Here is a 24,072-nt window from a genome sequence, read left to right as displayed (position 1 = left end):
TTTTTTGGTTAACTGGTTTTTCATACTTCTTACTGCATATTTTCAAATACCATAAGAAAAAAGAACAGAATTTTGCACCTGGATCTTGACGATCTTAAGAACTTAACAAAAATGTACCTTGCTAACCAAACCGATCAAGTTTATGTCAGAATTTGGCCACGCCCCTTTCATCACGCCTTTCGGCAAAGTAGACATCCTTTGTTTTTGTTTTTGTTTTTGTTTTCATTCTTGGGTGATTTTTTGTTGATGTTTTTCTTTGCACACTCGGTGCATTGTAGACATTCCGAAAATCGTTGGCGAAATTCTTTGGCGCATGCTTGGCAGCTTGGGCAGCGAAAAGTGGCAACCAGTTGGCCGCTTGCAGAGCCTGGTCAAGTGGCTCGGAGCTCGGGACGGGACAGCCCAGGACAGGACAGAACGGTCGCAGCATCCATCCAACTCCACTGCAATGACTGGTTCTTGGCCAAAACCCAGAACAGCACACACGCACTCACAAAAGTGCCGCCGCTGTCGTGGTTGCGGCTGTTTATTGTCATGGGAGATGTGAGGCGACCGACCAGACCGACCAGAACAATGGCACACTAAACCAAACTTAGGGCCCCCTTCTGGCAATAAATTCCGAAATAAGTTGTGACGTTTTGTGCGGCAGCAGATCCGAAAGATATATACCTGTGACAAGGTCATTTCAATAGCAATTCGAGTGATTAATCGTTTTCATGATGCTGTTGTGGTTGAAGCTGCTGCTGCGGTTGCGTAGTCCTGCGCTGGTCATTGAACCGCTAGCACGACTCCTACGCTCCTTGGCCATTTGGTGGAAAACAGTAGCCAACATGCAGCAGTGCAAATTGCCGAGGCCAACAGACAGACAGAGAAAGACAGAGCCCGACGAGGGAGCGGCTAAGAGTGGCTAAGAGCGGGAGAGGACCAAACCTGTCGACGCCATGAAAATTCCTACGATCTCCGAGCCTGCGATCGCTGCAATTTCGATTCGGTGGCCACGAGCTACGTTTCGGCCATAACAAGAGCAAAGCCTAAAAAAAGCCACAAAAACAAAAACAAAACACAACACAACATAGAAGAATAAAAAAAGGAAGAAAACCATTGGCGAGCGTAAATAACTCATAGATAATAATGGCGAGGCATTCGCAGCCCATGCAAACAAAACAAAAGACTTAGGACACGAACTGGCCGAAGGAGTCAGAGCCAGGCAGCCAGCAGTCGTCATGTAACCACGGCCAAAAAAAACCAAAACAAGATCAACTGGTTTCGAATACTCCTCTCTCAAAAGTGCAAAAAAGAGAGAATCGAGCGAGAAATGGAGAGAAGTGGAGAGAAAAAGAGATATATTTGAATCTCCCAGACCTGTTGAGTCCAAGATATCGTCTATTGCGCGTGCCTTCGTTGGATTCGTTGGTCTGTAAAAATACTTTTCCCCAAGAAGTTTCAGTTGAGTTTTTGACTTTTCGTCGTGCAGAACGATTCTCCTCCACCAGGTAGGTCGTTACGTTGTTTTTCTCAAAAAGTCTCTGTGTGCCTCTGCCCCGCGGCCGATATGTGATTCTCTCTTTCTGTTCGCGACTCGACATTGGAGAATATCCGCGAAAAGTTGTTTTTCGGTATATAGCCAGTATTCGCATACATCCGAAGAGTCAATTTTCCTGTTAGCCGAAAACCTGCCAAAATAACAACAACAACATATTAAAAAAAAAGGAAAGAATCCAAGGAAAATATAAATAACTGTGTGTGAGTGAGTGTATTAGTGGTGTTGTGGCTCAGAAATATGCAAAAATGCCATGCAAATGTTGATTCTGCTCGCCTCCTCAGCAGTAGGTGAAAGTAAAGCAATTTGTTTAATTAATTGCACGCATGCAATTTTCTCGACTCGAGTCACTGTGCCAAGTTGCTTCAGTTAGTCAGCCAAATTAACTGAATAATCGCTGGCGATGGCCTGCAAATGAGTCTGGGTTGACCCAAGTTAAGTTGAGCTTAAACCCAGAGAGATACCCCGAGGATTATCATAGTTTCTAAGCTTGGCTTGAAACTATTTGGTTTTGGATTATCTCCCCGTGGAAAAAGTTGAAGAAGCAAAGAGTTTCTAGCTAATTGGCAAATTATAGAGGTAAGCAAAGGCATTTAGTTAATAGTCTTTTAATAAGTCTAAAAGGAATATTATATAAGCTGTAAAATTCCGATGTTATTTATGGTTTATTTGAATACTCGGCTTCTGAAGAACCTGCTACCACGCCTCGAAACGGAACTTTAATGAGTTCATTCTTGCGCTAAACTGTTCATAAAAATATTGAATAAATTTGCCAATAATCTCTGCTTATGTACAAATATATATTCGCACCGATCGGATCTATGCTAATGCGACCGCCTTACATCGGTTCAAATGGAAATTATGCTAAAGACCCGCATGGGAAGATATTTCTGTGCCGCAACCCAATTTCAATCCAATTCGATTCTCTCTTTGTGGCGATATCTGACAAAACATTTGGCAATAAGCTGGAAATATGCGGCTTGTAGCTCAAAGATACATTTTGCTAGTTTTTCCTTGTTCTGGTTTAAAGTGGACAACAAACAACCTCGTAAATAGTCAAGCACATAACACACAAACACTCGGATAGATCCGAGTATGCATATTTATGTGTTTGTACAAGTTCGAATGGGCTTATGTATAGTCACCCATGGGTAAACTATTTTTATTGACTTTGGCTTTGGCGTTTGACACCTTTGCGGTTGGGTCTCCGATCTGAATCACATCTACCAGAAACAAAGAAATCGAGAGCAACGTTGGAGGAGATCGAACAAGTAACTTATGTTAAGCTGTTTACAATACATGTCTTAAAATAAATATGAGCAGTTATCGTAAAAAAAGCTATTAATATGCGTAAAAGTAGATATAATTTATTCTTCCCTAATAAATATTTTTTTTTATAATCTAGATATTCAAATTAAGATATTTTATTTTAGAATCTTGTAAGCCCAGGAATCTTTAAAGACCATCTATTATGTTTTATTCCAATCTTACATAGTTACTATCTTAAGGAAAGCAGGGTATCTAAGAGATTAGTAAATAGATTTCAAAATATTTAATTCGAAAAAAAATCGAATGAACGTCTTTTCCAAATCCTTGTTTGAAAACAAAGTTCTGTCATGCCCATCTCACCACAGGGTAAAAATACTTCATTGTTGAAATCAGCGAATCAGCTCAGACAAAAGGCTTTGAGCTGCCTTTGAGAATCACTGGGGAGACCATGGCGGGGATGTCGGGGGATCTCATGGGGTCTTAGGCCTACAAAAAGCCGCTCGTGCCGACACACCTGACAAGCAACCGAGCCAAACGCAATCGACAGACCACATTCTGTGGCCTGACATTATTGATACATTGTGGGGCCGTTTTATGGGGCCGCCATCAAAGGAAAAGGTTTCAGAGAGGTTGGAAAAATCGGTTTAAATAGATATATGGTGATATAGAGAGACCTCTGGGCAAAGAGAGTGAGCTTTGTTTTAATTACCAGCCGGGCCAGGTGTTGCCGTTGTTTGATGGGCGCATAATGTGTGTTTCTGTTATTTTGGCCCACTTGCGGCTGTCACTGTCACTTGGCTAAATGGATGGGGAATGGAGGCTGATGAAGACTGGGGCAGGGTTTGGAACTGGAGGACAAGGGAGGCAGGGAGCTTGAGGGCCTGGGTGTGGCCCTTTTGTCTCCCGTTAAGCCAATTGTCCATTAAGACCCAGAGCTGCTGGCTCTCTGATTGCATAAGCCTCCAATACGGAGAGTATTTTATTTCACTGTCAGTTAAGATGAAAAATTGTTTTTATTATTTTCCTCTCCTTAGTTGTATTTTGCCCCTTGCTGACATCACGTGACAGCAACAACAAAGCCACCAACAACATGGGCGAATGCTTGTTCGGTGGCATTTTTTCGTTTCGAACAAATAATTTAAATGTCAATGGGCGAGAGACCAGGCAGGCGACTCTAACCAGATAACCAGCTCTTTTTTGGGACCATTCCAGGCCCAGGTAGCATAAAGTTCCAATACCCAATCACAACCGGGTGACCCAATTCCGGGCCAGAAAAAACACTTTCTCTCCGGCCGATCGAGTTCTGGCCGGGGAGCCACACTTCGACCTCGTCTCTCGTTCGCAATTAAGAGAAAATTTAATTTTGAATTTATTAAGGTAAATAAGCCGGAGATTGGAAGCCCAAAAACGCTGTTCGTGTCTGCTTTTGACATAAATCAAAATTTCCTCTTGTGCATGCAATCGAATTCAGAACGAGGAGAAGAGATAATTACGGCACTCCACAGTTCTTCAGATGCCACAACAAGATCTCCACATTTGGCCTTGGGTACTTGCCAAAAGAAATTCAAAAGTCAAATTATGATCAACAGGTTCTTCGTCCAGCCTTCGGGGAATTAATGCATCTGGATAAATATTTTTTTTTGAGAATTATGGGTGGGTTTGGGATCATGTCAGGGTGTAGTTAAAATTGATTAATTTATTCTAGTTTCAATAGAAAGGAGTTAGTTTTGATTGATTAGGAGAGTCATAGTTTTTGGCAAGGATATGTCATCGATTTTTCTTTAAAGTTTGAACAGATACCATTAAGAAGAGGATTTTTCACTAAATATTGATAAACAATTTAAAAATCCTAACCTTACCAGAATTCCTCCTTATTAAGAGTCAAATAACATAAAATATCATGTGATATTAATAAAAGGTGATAGTTTTCTGAAAAGATATACCCATTACTATAAAAAAGAAAATTCCATTTTAATTCCCAGGCAGATTGAAGCCAAAAGCTATCAAGCCACTTGAAATCTGTTTAGTGTTTGCCTTCAACTCCATAGTTTGGAGTCCAGAAACAAAAACTGAAAACGATAGAAATTCCGAATGGTAAGTCCATTGCCATAGGAGTATCAGTTACAAAACGTTTCAATTTTTGCTGCCTCACGGGGCTCACTTGGTTGGTGGAGAGAATGGATTGGGATTGGAAATGGAATCGTTTGGGGATCGGTTATCATTGAGCATTTGTTTGTTTTGGAGCCATTTTAACACGCGCTTGTGCCTCCGGCACACAATCAGCGGCAGATGCCCCAAAAAATGTGGCAGAAGGCTGGACGCGGAAGGTGGGGAGAGAGTAACAAATGGAGACAATGCCACAGAAATCAGATACTTACCATTTACTGGCCGGCCACATAGGCCAGAAAAGAATGCCAGCCAAATTGGTGATAAATTCAACGATGAAATTGTTTAGATAACAAACTCAGCCACACATTTATTTTAAGCTGGAATTCTGGTTTTGTTTTTTATTCAATTTTTTCCCCTGTTATTTTTTGTGTTTGGCTACCAGGCCAAGCCAAGTTGCCACCGCAACTATCTATAAATGGCTAATGACAATGGATTAGCATAAGCTGTGCAATTAATCTTTGTAATAAGTGGGAAACCAAAGCAAACCAAATCGAACCGCGATCGCGGCCCAAAGACAAATACGAATAACTTAAAACCTAGAGGCACTGCGGCCAGAAGTTGTGGAAGAAATTATTGGAAATTTTCAGCGTAAATCTTTTGTATGATTAATGAATGGAGCGAACTGAAACGAATCGATGGGCACGACAAACTCTCGGACTCGGTTTTATTATGCAAATGACCTGTTAAGGGCGTAGAAGGCCGCATCTATTAGTGTCAGGTATATGTTCAGAATCGAACACCATCCACCAACGCCACCTGACCAGACTCAGACTCTAACTCATACTCAGATTGAGAGTCAGAATTAGAATGATAATTTATAGTGGGATTTTTATTCCGTGTTGCAACATGTCCCCACACATTGTTGCATATTAATGCGCCTGGGGCCAACTTCAAACAGTTAGTCGTATGTGCGGCATATTAATTATGAAATTTCCTATGTCTCTTTTTTTGTGCGTTTGTATCTTTTGGATTGGCCTTTCACTTTGGAATGCGGTAGCTGGCAAAGAAAGAAGAAAATAACTCTTAAGATACTCAAAATATGCCGACAAGGCCGACAGACTAAAAAAGCCTTTGTATGGAAAAGAACAAAAAAACTCTGCACAATTTGGCTTAAGGTTTAAAAAAATAACAATATATTCTTTATGAAAGCATTTCTTTATAGGATATGAACTGATCAATTAAATTGCGGTATTTTTAGGGCATAGTTAATATTAGTATAATATATTTTCTAAGTAGTAAGTCATCAAAAGAGATATTAAACTATGAACAATTATAAAGAGCACTTAAAACCATTTTTATTCCCTGTCCTGTTTCCTGGAAATCATATAAAACTCACGTTGATATCGGAAATTGAGTTTCAATCGAATGAGTAACAGAACTCGATCAGATACTTGGAGAGCTATAAACTCGGTTATGTGATATCAATTTGCTACAGGTTCTTGAGACCCGAACGGTTTCTCGCCGTTGACAGAAAAGGAGCCATAAATCTGCCAGGCCGGGCCATCCAGAAGAATGGACTAATGCCATTTAAAATGTGGCAGTTTAGCTGCCATTTATATGGGTATCAATCGATGCTCCTTCCCGATTGTCGATTATTGAGTGTCAAGCTGTGGTTCGGACTGTTAATTAATGCGCCGCCAGAAACGAGAAATAAAATAAAATTAACAAAAACCCAAAAAACGGTTAAAAAGAAATCTTGGCCGGGACAGGTGAGAAGCTTAGAGATGACCCCTTTCCGTGAGATTTTGATAAGAGGTCGACTTCAAGTTCTAGCATATCTAATTCATTTGGCCAGCGGAAAGATTTAAGAGATCCCGCAGAGTTAGCAAAATAAGCCAGTGAGCATTGCAAAAATTATTTTAATTGTTTGGCCAATAAAACAAGGTCAAGTCGATCGTTTTGAGTGGCTAAGCTAAAGCTTGAGCTCATTTATCACGATCGGAAATATATGGGGGAGGTTTATATAATATGTGGGATGCTTGGAAATGAATCATGTGAGAGCTCTTTCAGATCCACCGAAACTTGTTTCCACTCATTGGCGGTGGTGCTTTATGGTCTGTCTAGAGATTTTATAAATAATTACAAGAAATTAATTCTAACACTTTTCCTACGTGCTGTCCCAGAAGATTTCCTCCTCCGGCAAAGACTGTGTTTAAAGAAATGTAGTTTATTGCCAGAAGGGGCCATATATGAATCATAAGTCTAAATTACTGGAAACCTGCTGGAATACCTATATTATTATATGGCATCCTCACCATCATCAGCGGCCTCCCTCCCGGCCACTTCCCTTGGTATTGCCACTCCTCGGGACACTTCCGATAAGATCGCCTTCAGTATGTTCAATAGAAAAGCTAAAGTTCTGGAGGGAAATGGTTTTTTTGTTTACCAGGAACCTAACGATAAGAAAACCAGCTGCCGCGCAGAGAAAATGTTTTCTTTTTCTGTTTCGTATTTATCTTTTTTTTATGGCAAGCAGAAATGTCTGACATTATGCCGGCAAAAAACGATTTCCAGTGAAATGAAATCGAACGGCATTGATTGCATGCCAATGTGGCTCCAAAGTTCTTGATCGACACCTGCAGCCAGACGACGTCGCTCCATCTACACTCCATCTGCAGCTCCACTCCAGTCTCGACTACCTAGCTCCATCATCAACTCTGATTTAGAAACAGATAGAGATTCAGATTGTGGCCCAGACCGGTGACCATTTATAGAGCAACTGGCAACTAGCAAGACGATCAACAGACGATCAACTTGCCATGCCAATGACGCAAAACACGCAACGGCCTGTGTCTCCTCCGCTCTCCCGTCACCTTGCCACACTTCTGTGGAGCTTTCTCTGCTGCGAGAGGATTCAGCGTTAATTATTATGAGCAGAGGAAGTGGCGTCGACGTCGTCGTCTTCGTCGGCAGCGACTAATTGCACTGGGGCCGTTTAATTTGTAGGGGCAGCCGGCCGGCTAGACGACGTCTCTGTCCACTGGGGAGACTCCTCTTCCCGTCCAGAGCAGCATGGACGTAGAGCCCATAGCTGCTGAGATACATAATATAATAAAAAATTATTACAATTTTTATAAATATAATTAATACTTGAATCATGCGTAGTTCGATTTTAATAAAATAAGGTTAAAACCTATTAAAGTTCACTTATAAATACTATATCTCTTCCTGGCCCATTTTAAACATCTAAACTACGCCCATGACCAATTGTTTTCCCCTCTTTTTTCCCACAAAACTTTGTTTAATGGAATTGTTCGTTTGTTTGTTTTTAAATTTGCAGAGCCGGAAAATGCAGCAGCTGGAACTGTGAACTTTGACTCCGGTTGAGAGGCGTAGCAGAGTTATCCACACTCCCGGGCTGACTAAGAGTTTGGCAGACAGCATGCCCACTCGCCACAATTGGGATACGGAGCGTGTGGGCGTGGCGCATCTGGCCGGGGCCCTCAGTCCGCTTTGCATAACCGATGCCAACCACGAGATACTGCGCCCCAAGCCGCGAAGGTGAGTTCGTTGCCTAAGTCTTTTGATTCCTCCCAAATATTTAATGCATATATGGAAATTATTAGTTGTGGTTCTCTGATTTACTAGACCGATTATGGCACTGTTTGTTATTCTAAATCATTCAGTTATGCCAGAAACCCCAGGCTCCAGTTAAAAAATAGTTTTTTTTAATTTTTGCTTAAGTTATTCCGTTACAATTAATCTTTAAGATTGATAAACGTGGAATATATATTCTCATAAAATGTTACGCCCTCTTAGATCTTATATTTAGGTTTTTTTTAATTCTACGTTTCTATATTTAAATATAGCTTTTATTTTTATCTACATGCTGGCATTTTAGAGATGACACTTTAGTTTTGACAATAACCGTATCTGTTTGGGATTGTGTCTTCGCTACGTCGAATACATGAAGAGACGCATGTAAAAAGTATAGCTCCAAGCTATGGATAAGTTTTTGTGGGAGTTTTTAAAACAATTAGGAGATATTAAAAACATTTAATTATAAGGCATTTTTAATAGCAAAATATTGATGTTAAATTGTATTCCTTTAAAGACCTGAGGTCATCTAGTTATTACATACTTTAATTTAATGAAGATGCCTATTAGAATGCCATTCAAAAAGTGAAAGTCTTCCTTATAATCTTTAAATGTGTTAAAATAGTTTGTTTAATAAAATATGTACCTCCTATGAAATATTATATTGTAAAATGCAAAGGTCATAAATATACTCTGAGTTCTCAAATAATTGCATGTTGTTCCTTGTCGTGTTGCCATCAAACTGAAACTGGAGTGGTCATGTTAGGTGGATACAATTATGATTATTTATAGAAATCTGTGACAAGAACGAATTGCCTGCCCCGCCTGAGTACCTTAAATATTTTCCCTCTTGGCTTTCTTATCGGGTTTCCAAGCTGCCAGGTGTGTGTCTGTTCTTGGTGTTCTTTGGATCGTCTACAATAGCCAACTATTTTTGGACTCGGACACTTGCATGCATAATTGTGCACAAAGGCGTGAAGCGGCATTGGGGGTCAGTGGCAGACGGGCCAAGTTGAACGGACAATAAACTCTCATTCTGGGCCAACTTCTTTTCGGAAGTAAGGCAAAAACAACAAGCACAGGTGGAAAAAAGCTTGAGGTAGATATATAGAATCAAAAGCCGAATAGCGGACGCTAGACGATTTTCGGAAATAATAATGGATTGTTTGTTTGTTTCTTTCATTTCGTTTAATCGTGGCTTCTTTTGGTCTCTAGACCGAACGGGAACGTTTCGTCTGCGATTCGTTTTCGCATTGTGAAGCCGGTCAAGGTTAATTTGGAAAATATTAATGTCAGAGCTGGGGCTGCTGGGGGATCGGTCGGCGGAAGGAAGCCCGACAGAAGAAGATCGCTCCGGATGTGGGCCACAAAAAAATAAGTTCAAGATGAAGATGAAATAGAAACGGAGACTTGCTTTACGACTCAAGCACAGGTAGAGATGAATAATTACATTAAATGCGGGCCCGGCCCAGTCAGACACGACTAATTCAATTAAAACGAGACTAGAGACTAGAGCTAGAGCTAGGCCATAGATACAGATTAAAATACAAATGCCGAAATAGAAGCAGATCCAGCGGCAAGGCTGAAGTTCAGAGCTGGGACTGAAGGTTTTCTGGAGCGCTGCTTTTATCGCAAAGTTCAAGCTCGATTGAGAAATCTGCAGACAATTGCTGATTGAAATCTGGCGGCCGCCCCCCAGGAAACTGAAATATGACTGGCATTTTGACGAAACTTTATTGTGGTTGTGGATTTTTCTCTTCTCTTTTTTTTGTGTGGCAATTAAAAGTTTGAAATGCGAGTAACAACAAACAAATGACAGTTGGAAATATTTCACACAACGAACGAAAGTGAAAATCGCAAAATGTGAATAATTAGCAGGGTCCAACAATAAAGGGAATAAAATAATAATAGCTAACGAACTGAAATAGGAAAAATTTACGAAAAAATTCGCCACAATTGCCAGACGAATTGTTCAGGTAGTGCTGGTATTAAAAAAAACCGGCAATAGAAAACAACAATTTGTAGCAAAGTCAATGACAATAGAGCAGAAGGAGGCGGTATAGGGCCAGGTCTCTCTGTCCCTTTCATCACGGGGCCAATAAACCTGATACGGTTACATCCCCACCCTCTCTCTCACTCCCCATATTGCCGACTCTACGGCCGTAGCATCTTCAGTTCGGAGCAATTTCCAACGCAGCATTAAAGCTGGCGACGTGAGGCAAGTGAAAATGTTGTTACCTTTTTACCTCCGCGACTTTCTTTCAGCCAAAGTCACTGATACATTTATCTGGCCTGTCGTTGTATCTGTATCTGTGAGATACTTTTGGGGGTTTGTCAAAATACACTTAACTAAGTAACGAACTAGTTAGCCGCGATCAAAACAGAATCGCTCGGGCCAAAAACCGCAAAACCAAACGAGATAATTCGAGGCGCGAAAGTGTGGGAGATTTTTTATTTTATTTCTTTTTTTTTTGAGCAGCAGCTGTTACTAAAAAAGATAGCACATTGGGTGCTGAAAGATCTGGATAGACAGGCGACTAATTAAGTCATGGAAGAGCTGCTGTCTTTCCCCAAACGGAAGCAAAGTCAGTTGCTCCGTGCATCTTCATCTGCCTCATCAGCCGCATCTCCGTCTTCTCCTTCATCGGAGATGTGATGGGGATGTGGTTGAATGCGGAAATCTTGTTGGACGCCTCAGAGCCTCATACCAGTCGCAGCATATTAAACTCTAATCAGCAAGATGTGATGATATGATAGGGCCGAAAGCATTCGGAGTAGGTAGCAATTTGTTTCATAACAGTTACATCCAATTGCCATGTCACTGATGGTGTCGGGATACAACTGCCTGTTTTGAACATATCATTGCGAAGGTACACAGGTGGGGAGTGTAAACTAACCGAGGTTGTCATTAACTTGATGGGGTATAGAATTTATAATTTATAGCCAAGTGTGTTATTATCCACAGCCTGGTTGCTTTCGATTTGATAGTGGACTGGCTTGTGTTAAAAATACATTCCCAAATACGCGCCAGAACTGAAACCACAAAATACTTAAGAACTTATCAATTTTATTTCCTGTTTTTAAAAGGTTTTCAATCCCAAGAGTTCGAAGAAAATGTCAAACAAATTCCCAAACTCTTAAGAAAACTTTCTTACATACTCGCATGAGCTTATCCAGATTTTGTAATCAATTTTTTAATGTTCCCACAGGCTCACGAAAACGAAGAAATGACTCAGCCCAAAATAAGTCAGACTTAAGCAATCCATGTCAATCACATTACGATAAATCTTCCATGGGGAAAAGTGGAAATAAATGAAAAGAAAATTTCGAGAAACCCGAAGGTATATGCGTTAACCCTTTCGGTTTGCCTTGGGAGTCGAAAAATAAGTTAACCTTGTCAGAGATTTAACTACAATTTTCATACCGTTTCATACCGTCTTAAGATTAATGATCTCACCCAATGATTGGGTTCTAATGATCTACAAAACTGAAAAACAAAAACCGATTTCCTGTCTAAGACTGTCAAGCATAAAAACGAAAGTACCCGAGCCAAGGCATTAAAGTTGGTAAACCTCATTAGTCAAGTGACACACATACCCATATGATCCGTACACTCGTATATATATTTCTTGGATATTAAGGGGTTGGGCTGGGCTATATTTCTTCTCTTTACTTTCTGGTGAGTTGCAGTTATGCCTTTGTCCAGCTTTTCCACCAATTTCGGCTTCTTTTTTCATATTTTTCCTTTGTGGCCGAGTTGTTTTATAAACACGCGAATATTACATTAAACTTTTGGTGTAGTTTTTGTGTTTCTGTTTCGTTTTTTAATTTTTTGGGAGGTCTTTCAAGTGCGGTGTATAGAGCTATGCCTAATGGGTGTAAGTATATTTATGGCCTGTCATTACTTTTCCGTAAATTAAACTTTTTAATGCGAAAATTGCTTAGGGTATAATTTTTTTATTTTTTTAATAATCCAGCTGGCTTAGAAAGACCAAAAACCGAAAACAGTCGGTGCGGCGACCAGTGAAGAAAGTTATTGTATAATCGCCCCGAAAGGAAGATGGAGCAGAAAAGAGTTTTCCGTATTACGTGGGCGTTATTTTTTACGACCGATCTTTATTGGTATGAGCTTTCGGGAGTGAATATTGGGGTATCTGGATCAGATGGTTGATGGGGCTTTCTAATTGCAATTGCTTTGTGCGTATGTCAGTGGTTGTGGTTATGAACCAGGGCGGACCGCTCCCATTTAGCCATTTACCCGTTACCATTTTCATTCTTTATCCACAAAAAGAGAAGCTTCTGCCTGTGGCCGAAATGTGTATAGCTATACCTATCTTTTCAAATATTAGATGCATAAAACACTCGAGTGTGGTTGGAAAAACAAAAGGCTAACCTCAGGAAACCGTTATGTCAGCAGCTCCAGGCCTGTATAAATCATTAGAAGCAGGTTACGCTCGGCAATTTATTTGCTCCACACATGAGATGTATCTTGTAGATGTATCTGAAAGCCTACGCACGTCTGCCCAAGCTCAGAACCCGGCAGAATCGCACCATCTTCGGGGAATTGGCCTGGCCACGGAAGGAAGCTAGCAAAGCGATCTGATAAGTGTCAAGATTGTATAACCTTCGTCTGCCGTGTGCTGGGTACTGGGACCTGGCTAGTAGTGGGGTGGTGCGGTGGTTCAGTGGTTCGGTGGTGGTGGTGCTGTTACTCCCTTGGCCCCACCACACAGTTATACATAATTAAATTCAGTGCAAGGCCCACAACCAGAGATGGAAGCCACTTGGCGAGTCACGTTATTGAAAATGGATTAAACAAAGGCTTAGGATCAGTGTCTGGGGTTTTTTTAATGATTGTATATATTTTTTATTAAATAATAGTATACGTTACTTAATAAAAATAAGTTAAAACTATGCAGATTGTTATTTTTCCTTAAATAAAAAATAGATAACTCAAAAACTACTTGAATTAAAGCCTATACTTCCTATCATCAAACTTTCCATCTAACAATTTTCAATGATTTTTCACCCGCTGAGCATCACTGCCACTGAAGTAGTGACTTCTTTTTTGAAAATCACCGCTGCCGCCGCGTAGCAAGAAAAATGAAAAAGAAAACTCACTGATATTGCTCTAGTAGGGGCAAATACTACGATACTATAGTCGGATACACTTCGGGCCAAAGTGAGCCCTCAAAGTGTAGTTGTTGGAGATGTAGATCCATTGTTTTGGTCACACAGCTGAGAAACAAATGGAAAAATGGAAAAATTACCCAAGCAGCCGAGCCAAAGACCCTCCGCACAAGGTGGCAGCCGGGGAGGCCCAGAGGCCCAAAACGCGCTGTGAAAATGAGGAAAAACAGATATCGCCGCACGTCGACAATGACTGGGCAGCTGCGTTGAAGTCGGCCGAGACAGAGGCAGAGGCAGTGACTGCGACAGCGACAGCGGCAGAGGCAGCAGCTGTGGGCCAAGCTCCAATCTTCAAGCTTCAATTTCAGTCGAGCTTCAGTTTCGGTCGAGAGCTAACGTTAACGCGAACACTAAGCCAAAAAAAATAATTCAACGGATATGGATTCGGATTTTGGATACGAAATTTCGAAGCTTCGGCCACGATTGGCTGAGCACTAGAGCCATGATAATTTATAATTTGCATAATTGCTATTATTAAAGCCAGTGCGACAGTGAAATAGAAAATCAAAAGTCAAAGGAATCGAATTTTTGACTTTAGAAGAAAGTGTGTTCTATAAAAAGTGAATTAAAAATCTTCAACAGGAATATGATTGAAATATAAATGAGACTGAACCCATATATTTAAAAATGTGTCTTTAAAATTATATAACTACAAAAGTAAAATAAACTAACCACTTATAACTCAATACTTTAAGATTCAAATATTTTTTGAATCCATTTTTGAAATGAAACCAAAGCTAAACTAAAATCGACAATAAAGATGTATTGCACCAAAGATTGCACTTGCAGCCTGTGTCGCGAGTTGCGGGGATACAAGCAACATCCTGGCAAAAAGGCTCCTCCAGCTCCAGTGCCCCCCGCGAGCTCGCTCCTGAGCAGAATGCTAAACGATAACTTCATCCTGCGTCGGCGTGGCATATCCCTTAAGAATTTTCAGCCACAATCCCTGCGGAACAGCGAGATGTGCCAGCAGCAAATGCAGAAGCAGCAACTGCCCGTGCCACGCCCCCCGCAAACACCATCGCCCACGCCCATCGAGGAGCTGCCCGAGTGGGCGGTGGGGGAGGAGGACAAGAAGCCGAACCACAAGGTGGTCATCTACTTTGGCGACTCCATCCATCGCGGCCAGCAGTCACCGCTCCCGTCGCCCAAAGATCACCTCCACTCGCAGCTGTTGCAAGAGATGTCCCAGAAACTAAAAGCCACCGAAGGGGTGCGGGTGGCGGCCAAGACGGACGCGAAGGCGGAGGCCGAATCCACCAGCACAGCGCCAGCGGTGGAGCTGCGAACGGATGACGAACTGCCGCCCTACATTGAGAGCGTGCAGAATGGCGTAATTAATATCAGAATTGAAGGCAATTACCGGCGAGCCAGTGCGCTGGTGGAAACGGTGGCAAAACCCACTCTGGCCGTCGTGGGTCCAACGAAATCCGATGCAGCCGTGCCTGATAATGGCAATGGTGATGGCGACGATGATGATGATGATGACGATGATGGCAACAGCGACGGCCCCGGGCAAGATGAGGCGGAGACGGATTCGTGCGACTGGAGCTATGTCCAGGAATGGCGGAGCGCGGCGAAACGGTACTGGGAACTCCTCGAATCATCTACCATTATTTATTTCCCCATTTCTCAGTCAGCATTTTCTATTTCCCATTTTCCATTTCTATTTAAAGTCACAATCAGATGCAGCAATTCTTTTGTGAAAGTTCAGGGAAAAGGGACTTCTTGATTGGGAAAAGGGAAAGGAACTTCTCTAAGGGGTTTCAAAGGGCAGAACCCATCAATTCAGATTGCAAAAGTGTCAATTATTAATTGTCTTTCTATAAAATTCAATTAACTTTTAGATAGGACCGTCTTAAGAGGTTATATTAGATATTTTCATCAAAACTCCTCAGAACATGCCTCTAAAGAACAGAAGACAAGAAATAAAATCAACAAAAAAATCTATAAATCCCCAGTAATAAAACTTAAAACGAGAAAGCATCTTTGGCAGTTAAATTAAATACAATGTTGTCGATTTTAATGCTTCCCCATTAGAGATGATGTTTGATTTTATGACTCATAATGTCAAAACAAAAAGGAAATCTACAAGACCCTCGAAAAAATTAACATAAGAAAGAAATAAATAAAGGAAAACTTTATAATGTGGATCATTTAAAGTTTCTTTTTTCTGAAGTCTATGGAATGATATAATATTTTTCATTAGAATGCAAAAACCCAGCCAGAGGTCACTGCTCGAACATCAAAAGCCTAATCAAGTTTCAAGTTCAGAATTGGATCATAATAACAGTATTCCAATGAAATGCAAAACTCTTAATCATAAATCGTATTTAGCACAGAACACTGTTGAAATCTTAGCAGATCTGTTTAAAAGATATTTGTGACATATTGTCAAGGTGTCTATATATCTCAAAATTTGGGTCAATCGGAGCTCATGTTACAGCATACACGGGATGGATCCGAGAAATATGCGTGATAACAAAGCTCATAAAGAATGAAAAGATTTCGCATACTTTTGACTTTGTCGCCGCATTTAAATAAAAAATCGTAACTGGCTTTTAATATCGCTTTTATTTATGTTTTTTTTGTTGGCCAAACCCAGTTAGAAGATGATAATCATGAAGGTTCAAAGAAATGTGAGAACGAATCGTGGGGACGTAGATCAACCCACTTTCGAAAACAAAAAGAAATGCTTAGCAAGAATAATACAGAACTTTAAATACTCTTATTAAGGGTTGGTTTTCCAGATTTTAAAATAAGGAGGAAAACTTATCTTACCTACTCTAAACTCTAGTAGTATTAGTACTCTAGTAGTTTAATAAGAATAGGAGTATTTTTTTTTTAACATTTTAATGTAGAGTATAACCCTAACCAAGTCACATCACAGCTTTTTTTAGTTTCTACTTTTAATTAGGTGTCACTAAAGTTCGGCCCGCGACTAACTAGAATTTCTTGCTGGTGTGAACAAAGATTAGCGGCTACCCGTTAGTTAAAGTCTTTTGTTTATCTTGAATGGGATGCTTTAGTTGTGGTTTAAGTATGATGCTGAAATTGGGTCAGTTTTTATGACTCAATTTAAGATATTTAACTTATAAGATATAATATTATAATATTTTTGTTTTACTTTCCAGACCCACTGGCAACTTGCCGCCCAATTTCGGCCAGCACCCGGCTCCAAGCCAAATCACTGGCCTGCCTCCTGTGCCACCGCCACAGTTGCAGTCTCCATTGCAGCTTCAGAAACAGCAGTCCCTCTCGCAGACGCCTCTGTCGCCTCAACACGGAGGCCCTCAGGGAGGCTTGGCCGTGGCCATGGCCACTCCGGCACCACGAGTCTTCAAGGAACTGGCCCATCAGCCAAATAAGGGACTGCCCCACAAGGTGGTGAACTCCCCCTCGAACTCGGGGCTCGTGACCTCGCCTGTGACCTCGAAGGCCCTGATTCCACAGCGGGCAGTGGCAGGCCCGGCGCGGTTAACCGTACAGAGCACTCCGGTGAAGTCACAGCCACCACAGATTAGTGGCAGTCTCAGCCAGACTCAGGTCTCGCCCAGTAGACCCACTCTGGGGATACCGACGACGACCACAGCAAGTGGGAATCCATCGCCGCCAAGATCGCACCAACACGACCAGTTCCGGGCACTGCAGCGAGTCCAGGAGTGTCACAGCTCTTCGGATGAGAACCGGAGCTCTGGGCATGCCAGCATGTCGGATACAGGGGGACACAGCTCCTCGCCGGCGGGTGGCATGACCTTGGGTCCCCTGCCCGAGGATCGTCTGGCGGCAGGAGTGACCAATCGAAGCACCAGGTCCCGGCGACATCGCAATATCATGCCGGCCGGAAAGGCACCTTGGAGTGGAACTGGACTGGAAGACATCAAGCTGGCCATGCTCACCCTACGTTCCCAGACGAGTAGCAGCACCTACAGTAGCTTGAGTGCTGGATCGGAAAGCTCGGAGCCGGCCCGCCGTCTGGGCAGATACTCCTCTCTGGAGACAGTGGTGACGAGTACCAGTGCGGACGAGTTTGTGTGGGTGGACTCCCACAACCGACTGGTAGAACTTCAGCATCCGCCGTGGAGTCAGCAATGTATTCTGAGGGTCTTGAGGAACGGACGCTGCCAACAGCAGGCGGAGCACCTGGCCGTGGAGGCGGTCTCTCGCCTGGGATACCTTCTGCAACGAGCTCTGGTGAGGATTGCTCGCGAGATCCAACGGTTCTCTTCGGGAGTAGGCCTCTGCTCCAAACAGGAGGTTGCTGGTGCCCTGAAAGTGGTGCTCAGTTCTTCTCTCGCGGACTCCTGTACGAAGGCATGTCTCCGGGCAGCGGCCATGTTCGCTGTTCCTGGCGAGAGTGCCCTGAAACAGAGCAAGTCCGCCCGAGCGGGTCTCCAGCTGTCCGTGGGCAGATTCTACCGATGGATGACCGATGCAAGACTGGGAAAATTCATCCATGAGTATGCAGCGGTGTATCTCTGTGCGGGAATCGAGAATCTTCTCGAAGAGATTGCCTTGCAGTGCAATGGAAGCACGGCAGCTGCTCTGGATCAGAGCATCTCCAACTCCGGAGATGTCTGGGGTCTCCTGCAACCGTTTGCGCATCTGAATGCCGGCCGAGTGGCCAGCGGTGCTCTGGCTCTGCCTAGGTGGGCTAGTGCTTCCTCACTAGCCACCTGCGTGGGCAGCGTAAGGGAGCTCAAGGAGAAGGCTCTCCGCACCCAGCAGGAGTTCCAGTTGGCGGCTGCCCTTTCCGGATCCGCCCTGGCGGCTCTGTTCTACTTTATGCGGTGCTCGCAACTGGAGCATACGGAGCTGCTAGCCGCCTCCGGTTGTGGCTCCGGACAGGCTCCTCCTACAGCACCACAGACTGCCGGAGCAGGAGCAGCACCCGGACACCACGTCCAGGAACTGTGCTACGAGAGAGCCTATGTAGTGCTTCCACCTCTGGCGGAATGGCTGCGAGTGTCAGCCGCTCACGCGGAGCATAGAAGTGCCCTGATGATTGACAAGGACGATATAATGCAGGCGGCCAGACTGCTCCTACCTGGCGTGGATTGTCCCATCCGGCCAGTGGCTCACGACGAGGAGCTACCCACAAAAAAGATGCACTTCAATCCACCTGTCAATTCAACAGGCACGGGAACAGGAGGCAGTAGCTCTAGTTCTCCGGTTGTAAGTGGCATTGGAATCGGGGAGGACACCTCGGAGCTGGGCAGACGAGCCACCATTGGAGTGGCCTTTAAGGTGAGTTGTTTCTTCGTTTTCTCACAGAACTATTAATAATTTGTATTTAAAAATTTCCCACAGCTTCTACTGACTGGTCGAGCGGAATTGTTGGCACAGGCAGCACAACTTCTGCCCCCCACCACCCGCTACGACACCCAGAATAGCGCCGGTCTGACCGCCCTGATGATTGCCAGCATCCGGAACGACGAGGTGGCTCTCCACGCACTCCTCGACGCCGGCTGCGATCCGAATATAGAGGTGCCGCCGGCAGGTAGCGCCGGATATCCGGCCATTCAGTCCGACACACAGCACTGGACGGCCCTTAGCTTTGCCGCCAGCCGGGCCAACTACGTGGCCTTGAGGATTCTGCTGGAGAGGGGCGGGAAAGTGGAAGGCGGTGCCAGGAGCAGTGAGGAAAAGTGCACCCTGACACCGCTCCAACTGGCTGCGGGAACAGGAAACCTTGAGATCGTCGCCCTGCTATTGGCCCATGGAGCCAATGCCTTCCTGTCGACGCAGCAAAAGGACTCCATGTGCTTTGCCGGATCTGCCCAGAAGGGCTGCTTTTGCGCCATATCCGTGGCGGCAGCTCACGGACATCGTTCGTGCCTGCGAAAGCTCCTCACACATCCTGTGTCCCCTGGAACGAGGGATGTCCTGTCGCTAGAGGAGATGCTGGCCGAGGGCGATGTGGGCGGGGTGAGAGGAGGTGCTGGAGGAGGAGCAGGTGGAGCCGGATCAAGTGGTGCCAGTGCCAATGGCAACAGCGACGATTTGCTGCCCCTGTTGAACAAAACGCAGATCAAGCGACTCCAGGAAGCCATGTACCACAGTGCCGAAAACAATCACTTGGGTGAGTAGTTCAAAAGAAATTCTAAAAAATAAATTTAACAATTACAATCAGATCAAAAAAGAATTTCATGAACATATAATTTGAAATTCAAATGAATGGCAATGACCGATCAAGTGATTAAGGAGGTTTTTAATGATTTTCTAATTCATTTAATCGACTTGAGCTCATCTTAAAATTTGTCAAAAATTTATTTTAAAACCGGATATTGACAGAAACCGTTGGAAGAGTTTTGTTTACATCTTACTGTTTTTTGGATTTAGTGAAGATTTATTGCGTGGTCTTAAATTAAAATAAAATAATTAATCCACCGCTTATTACATTCCAGATATAACTATTGAGCTTAGGAAGTTGGGTGTTCCCTGGACTCTGCACTGCTGGATGCACGCCCTCTCGGCAGCCCATGATCTGCGATTGGATGCAGTGATAGACCAGCTGCTCCAGGACTTCCTGCAAGTGTGTCCGGACGACTACAGTGCCCAGTTTGTCAGCGAATGCCTGCCGCTACTGTTTAATATATTCCGGAACAAGAACGAGGGCACCACCCTCCTACTGGCCGATATCTTTGCCACCTGCTTTGGATGGGAGACCCTGCCTCCAGTCAAGGAACAGCCGCCCATGCAACCAGTCCAGGGTTCTCGGATTGATCCCAAGTTTGTTAACAATCCCGAGCTAAGCGATGTTACCTTTAGGTGGGTAGAATCTCTATTGAGTTGAAATTTTGATATTAATTTTATTGTTTTCATTTTTAAGGGTGGAGGGAAAGATCTTTTATGGACACAAGATTGTTCTGGTTACCGCTTCGCCCCGTTTCCAGAGCATGCTCAGTTCCAAGCTGAGCGATGCAAACTCTACGCCCACGGTGCAGATCAACGACATCCGTTACCACATCTTCCAGCTGGTGATGCAGTTCCTCTACAGCGGCGGCTGCAACTCCCTGGACGTGGCCCACAGCGATGTCCTGGAATTGATGGCAGCGGCTAGCTTTTTCCAACTGGAAGGATTACTGCGCTACACGGAGGCACGCTGCTCGGAAATGGTGGATGTGGATAATGTGGTGGCCATGTACATACATGCCAAGGTACATATGGACATTACCTTTTCTCCTAAGATATTCTAAGTATTCCCTTTTTTTAGGTTTACAATGCCAACCGCCTGCTGGAGTACTGCCAGTGCTTCCTGCTCCAGAACATGGTGGCCCTGCTCACCTACGATGACTCTGTTAAGCGACTGCTCTTCGCCAAGAAGATACCCAACCACGATGTGCTCGCCGGTCTGCTTCAGACCCTCCAGAACCGCCTCAAGACGAGGAAGCCCAACTCCGGAGGCGGTCTGGTCAACTCCTATCGATCGCCCTCGGCAACGCCCGTCAAGAAGTGAAGGAGTCTGACACTCAATTTCTTATTTATTGCATTGTTTTTAATTTAATCTTTGAGCTTTTGTGTATTATAATAATATTCCCAGCCCCGATCTTGATCCTGATCTAGATCCCGCTTCTTTATGCCTAGTTGAATTTTTTAAATATATTTTCAAATTGTTCAGCGCACTGTTAACTTATACGAACCCTAGGTCTGTTAAATAAATGGACCTCTTAGCTATTATTTTGTAGTTGAAATTGTTTCTGCATTAAATGAAGAAAGTAAAATTGCAATAATTGGACGGTGTTTCAAACTATTTAGATACTTCTTCTATCAGCTTTCAGTGGTTCTAGAAAGAAGAAAAAACTGACCAAAATACAAATTCAAATTTGAATTAAATCCATTTTTTATTAGACCTTAGGGGGCTTTACATATTCCAGATCAGGCTGAGAAACCTGCTCGCTTACTTGCTTGGCAGCCACCGAGATTTGTGGCAGGATGGCGCCTCCCTCTGGAACAAAGCCATGGTCATCGGCCTTGTAGGTCACGGTCACCTCTTTACCATCAGCATCGAAGTAGGAGTAGGAGCCGCTGATTTCGAGGTATTCGTTTTCGGTGCCCTGGTTCCTGACCACCGCCTCCTCGCGCCGGTGAGTGCCGTCCTCGCCCAGGTAGGAGAAGTTGTAGGAGCCATCCTCGTGCTTCTCATGAGACGACTCTAATATGGCAATCGGTGGCTGGGTGCTGGAGGCCACATGGTCAACTGGGGCACTCAGAACCACAGCCAGGCACACGGCCAACGAGATGAAGACCTGAACAGTGAGATGACTTTGAAATGAGGTAATCCTTGGTGTATATACTGCATTACTCACGATCTTGAACATTCTGATGTTTCTGGATGGGAAGCTGACTTTGATTTGACTTGGTGGCGGCGCAGACAGCTCTTTTATATTCCCAAAAATATAAATGGAATTGGAATTGAAATCGCTGGTCACCTCGTTGTTTACCGGTTATCTCCCAATATCCAGACGATTACATACACACAGAATGGTGTTGTACATTGTGACTTTGCGGGGCATTTACTTGAAACCCGTTCTAAGAATTAATTAAAGAGCAAGCTTCTTACCCAAACCCAGACCCATCTGCCATCTCCCATTGCAATTTCGTTTTTTTGGTTTTTTTTTTTTGGCTGCAATTGAGATTTTTAATTTATGTGTGCTCTGGAGGGAGGCTCTCATTGCTTAACGTCGTCAGCGGAATATACTGAATATATGTTAAGGAATATTTGTATATTTTATAAATTATTGTTGTGAAACATAAAATCCTTTAAAATATTATAAGCTAGTAGACAATAGAGTCATCTACAATGAGAAACCTGTAGACTGTAACTGTAGAAAGTTCTAACCATAAAAGGTTATATTTTAGTTTAAAAATCAATATCTAGCTAGTTTTGTTCACCAATTTATAAGAACCTATCAAAAATATTACTATAGTAATATTACTACTGCAACAAATTAATTTTTTTCAAAAACTGTTTACTAATTTCAGTGCAATGCTCATAAATTACATTGTCTATAATTGCATTTAGTAAGTGATCTTGGAACTTAATGATCATTTAAATTCACCCCCCGCCCCAATTTTCTCAACGTTCAATAGTTTCTTTTTCAAATGCAATCGAACATTTTTGGGCATTTTCCAGATTCGATTTTTCTCGAACACGTACATACATAAATGCCGTGGAATTGGTTTTCCCGTTCGCAATTGTTTACACTAAAACTATAAACAAAGCAAACACACGGCGTCCGTCTCCGTCTCCGGCGGCACCTTCTCCTCCTACTCCGGCTCCTCCCGCACCACCTCCACCAGCACCTCCACCCCCTTCGGTCTTAGCTGTTTGCCCTCATTGATGTTATTTTTGGCCACTGGGCATGAGGCAGCACTAAATTCTCCATCCTCTCCAGCCGTCCATATTATATGCGCTCCACATAGCAGTCGGTCGGTCAGATGAAGATGTTGTTGTGGGGGCATATGGGATGGGCTCGATCGGATCGGGCGGGAGATGGTGCAGAAGGGGCGGAATACTTAAAGGTGCCACATACGCATCGTTCGATTTGGATGCGGTCGGTTTCTTGGCATTTTGTTTATGCAACAATAAATTTTACATTTAATTTTCGTTTCATTTGAAACGCTACAGAAATATCGAAGAATGCCTCGGATTGGATCTGATTGCTCTGGAGAGGGTGAGGTAATTTGTTTAATTTCACTATACTTGGCTCCAAGGAAATCTGGCATTCTTTATATTTCTTTGTTCTGACTGAAAAATAATTAATTATTAATCGATTTCTAAAAATTCCGAGTTCATTTTGCGCAACCGAAAGATTTAAAACGCGAGTGAGTTGATTAATGTCTGAGGTTTTTTTATGGGCGGAATTATGTATACAAATCTTTGGAAATATTAACGTACAGGAAATACAAATGGTTCTATTTTTTTGAAAGATGAAAAAGCTTTTTTCTGCCCATATAGATTCTAGCAACAAAACTTCATAGTTTTAATTAGTCTGGCATAAAAAATCCTGATGAAATGTGGCGAAAAATGAACTGCATGCGTCGTTGGAGCGGTTGACTTTGATTAGCTAGATAATAAATATCCCCGAATGTCCGGCACTCACCTTTATAGAGATATTGATGATGACATTTTTTAATTTAGACTTTGACGAAATGTTGACCAAACTCATAGTAAATACGCCTTTTTCCCTTTCCTGTCGTTGTTTGAATTAAACGCCAGTAAGCGGAAAAAGACAAATCGACTAGAATTTGAATATATGTTCTTGAAGAAAAGCACTATCGTTTTATACTTAGACTTGGCCCCGAACACATGGCACCCGATGAGATATGTTAGCTTCTCGTGTATTTGCTTGTTTAGATATTGA

General features: G+C 43.0%; 2 protein-coding genes across 4 annotated transcripts; one reads left to right on the top strand and one right to left on the bottom strand.

The window, feature by feature from the left end:
* The first annotated feature begins 1,359 nt into the window (after positions 1-1,359).
* On the top strand, positions 1,360-21,392 carry LOC6507787 (ankyrin repeat and BTB/POZ domain-containing protein 2). 2 transcript variants are annotated; one of them, XM_014909986.3, is made up of 7 exons: positions 1,360-2,119; positions 8,259-8,479; positions 16,840-18,952; positions 19,016-19,787; positions 20,113-20,476; positions 20,538-20,865; positions 20,922-21,392. In XM_014909986.3, the coding sequence occupies exons 2-7, from the start codon at positions 8,361-8,363 to the stop codon at positions 21,162-21,164; spliced, it is 3,939 nt and encodes a 1,312-aa protein (XP_014765472.1). In that variant the 5' UTR covers positions 1,360-2,119; positions 8,259-8,360; the 3' UTR covers positions 21,165-21,392. The 2 variants fall into 2 exon arrangements, with proteins under 2 accessions (XP_014765472.1, XP_001956341.2); XM_001956305.4 differs by lacking the exons at positions 1,360-2,119; positions 8,259-8,479 and adding an exon at positions 13,989-15,289.
* On the bottom strand, positions 21,172-23,024 carry LOC6507277 (endocuticle structural glycoprotein ABD-5). Of its 2 annotated transcripts, XM_044714634.1 has the most exons (3): positions 22,015-22,160; positions 21,559-21,954; positions 21,172-21,491 (listed from the first exon to the last, which is right to left on the bottom strand). In XM_044714634.1, the coding sequence occupies exons 1-3, from the start codon at positions 22,024-22,026 to the stop codon at positions 21,483-21,485; spliced, it is 417 nt and encodes a 138-aa protein (XP_044570569.1). In that variant the 5' UTR covers positions 22,027-22,160; the 3' UTR covers positions 21,172-21,482. The 2 variants fall into 2 exon arrangements, with proteins under 2 accessions (XP_044570569.1, XP_001956342.1); XM_001956306.4 differs by lacking the exon at positions 21,172-21,491 and having other exon boundaries at positions 21,531-21,954; positions 22,015-23,024.
* Positions 23,025-24,072: the final 1,048 nt, after the last annotated feature.

The sequence above is a fragment of the Drosophila ananassae genome, chromosome 2R (genome assembly GCF_017639315.1).
Source record: "Drosophila ananassae strain 14024-0371.13 chromosome 2R, ASM1763931v2, whole genome shotgun sequence".
In the NCBI taxonomy this organism is placed as follows: Eukaryota; Metazoa; Arthropoda; class Insecta; order Diptera; family Drosophilidae; genus Drosophila; species Drosophila ananassae.
Note: the sequence above shows the minus strand (reverse complement) of the source record. Positions and strands in the feature narration are given on the sequence as shown.

Excerpts from the sequence above, each read along its gene's own strand:
- LOC6507787 (XM_001956305.4), top strand. The coding sequence starts at position 14,466 with ATGTATTGCACCAAAGATTGCACTTGCAGCCTGTGTCGCGAGTTGCGG. Across the intron at positions 15,290-16,839 it reads TGGCGGAGCGCGGCGAAACG|ACCCACTGGCAACTTGCCGC; the intron begins GTACTGGGAACT and ends TTTACTTTCCAG. Across the intron at positions 18,953-19,015 it reads CCATTGGAGTGGCCTTTAAG|CTTCTACTGACTGGTCGAGC; the intron begins GTGAGTTGTTTC and ends AATTTCCCACAG.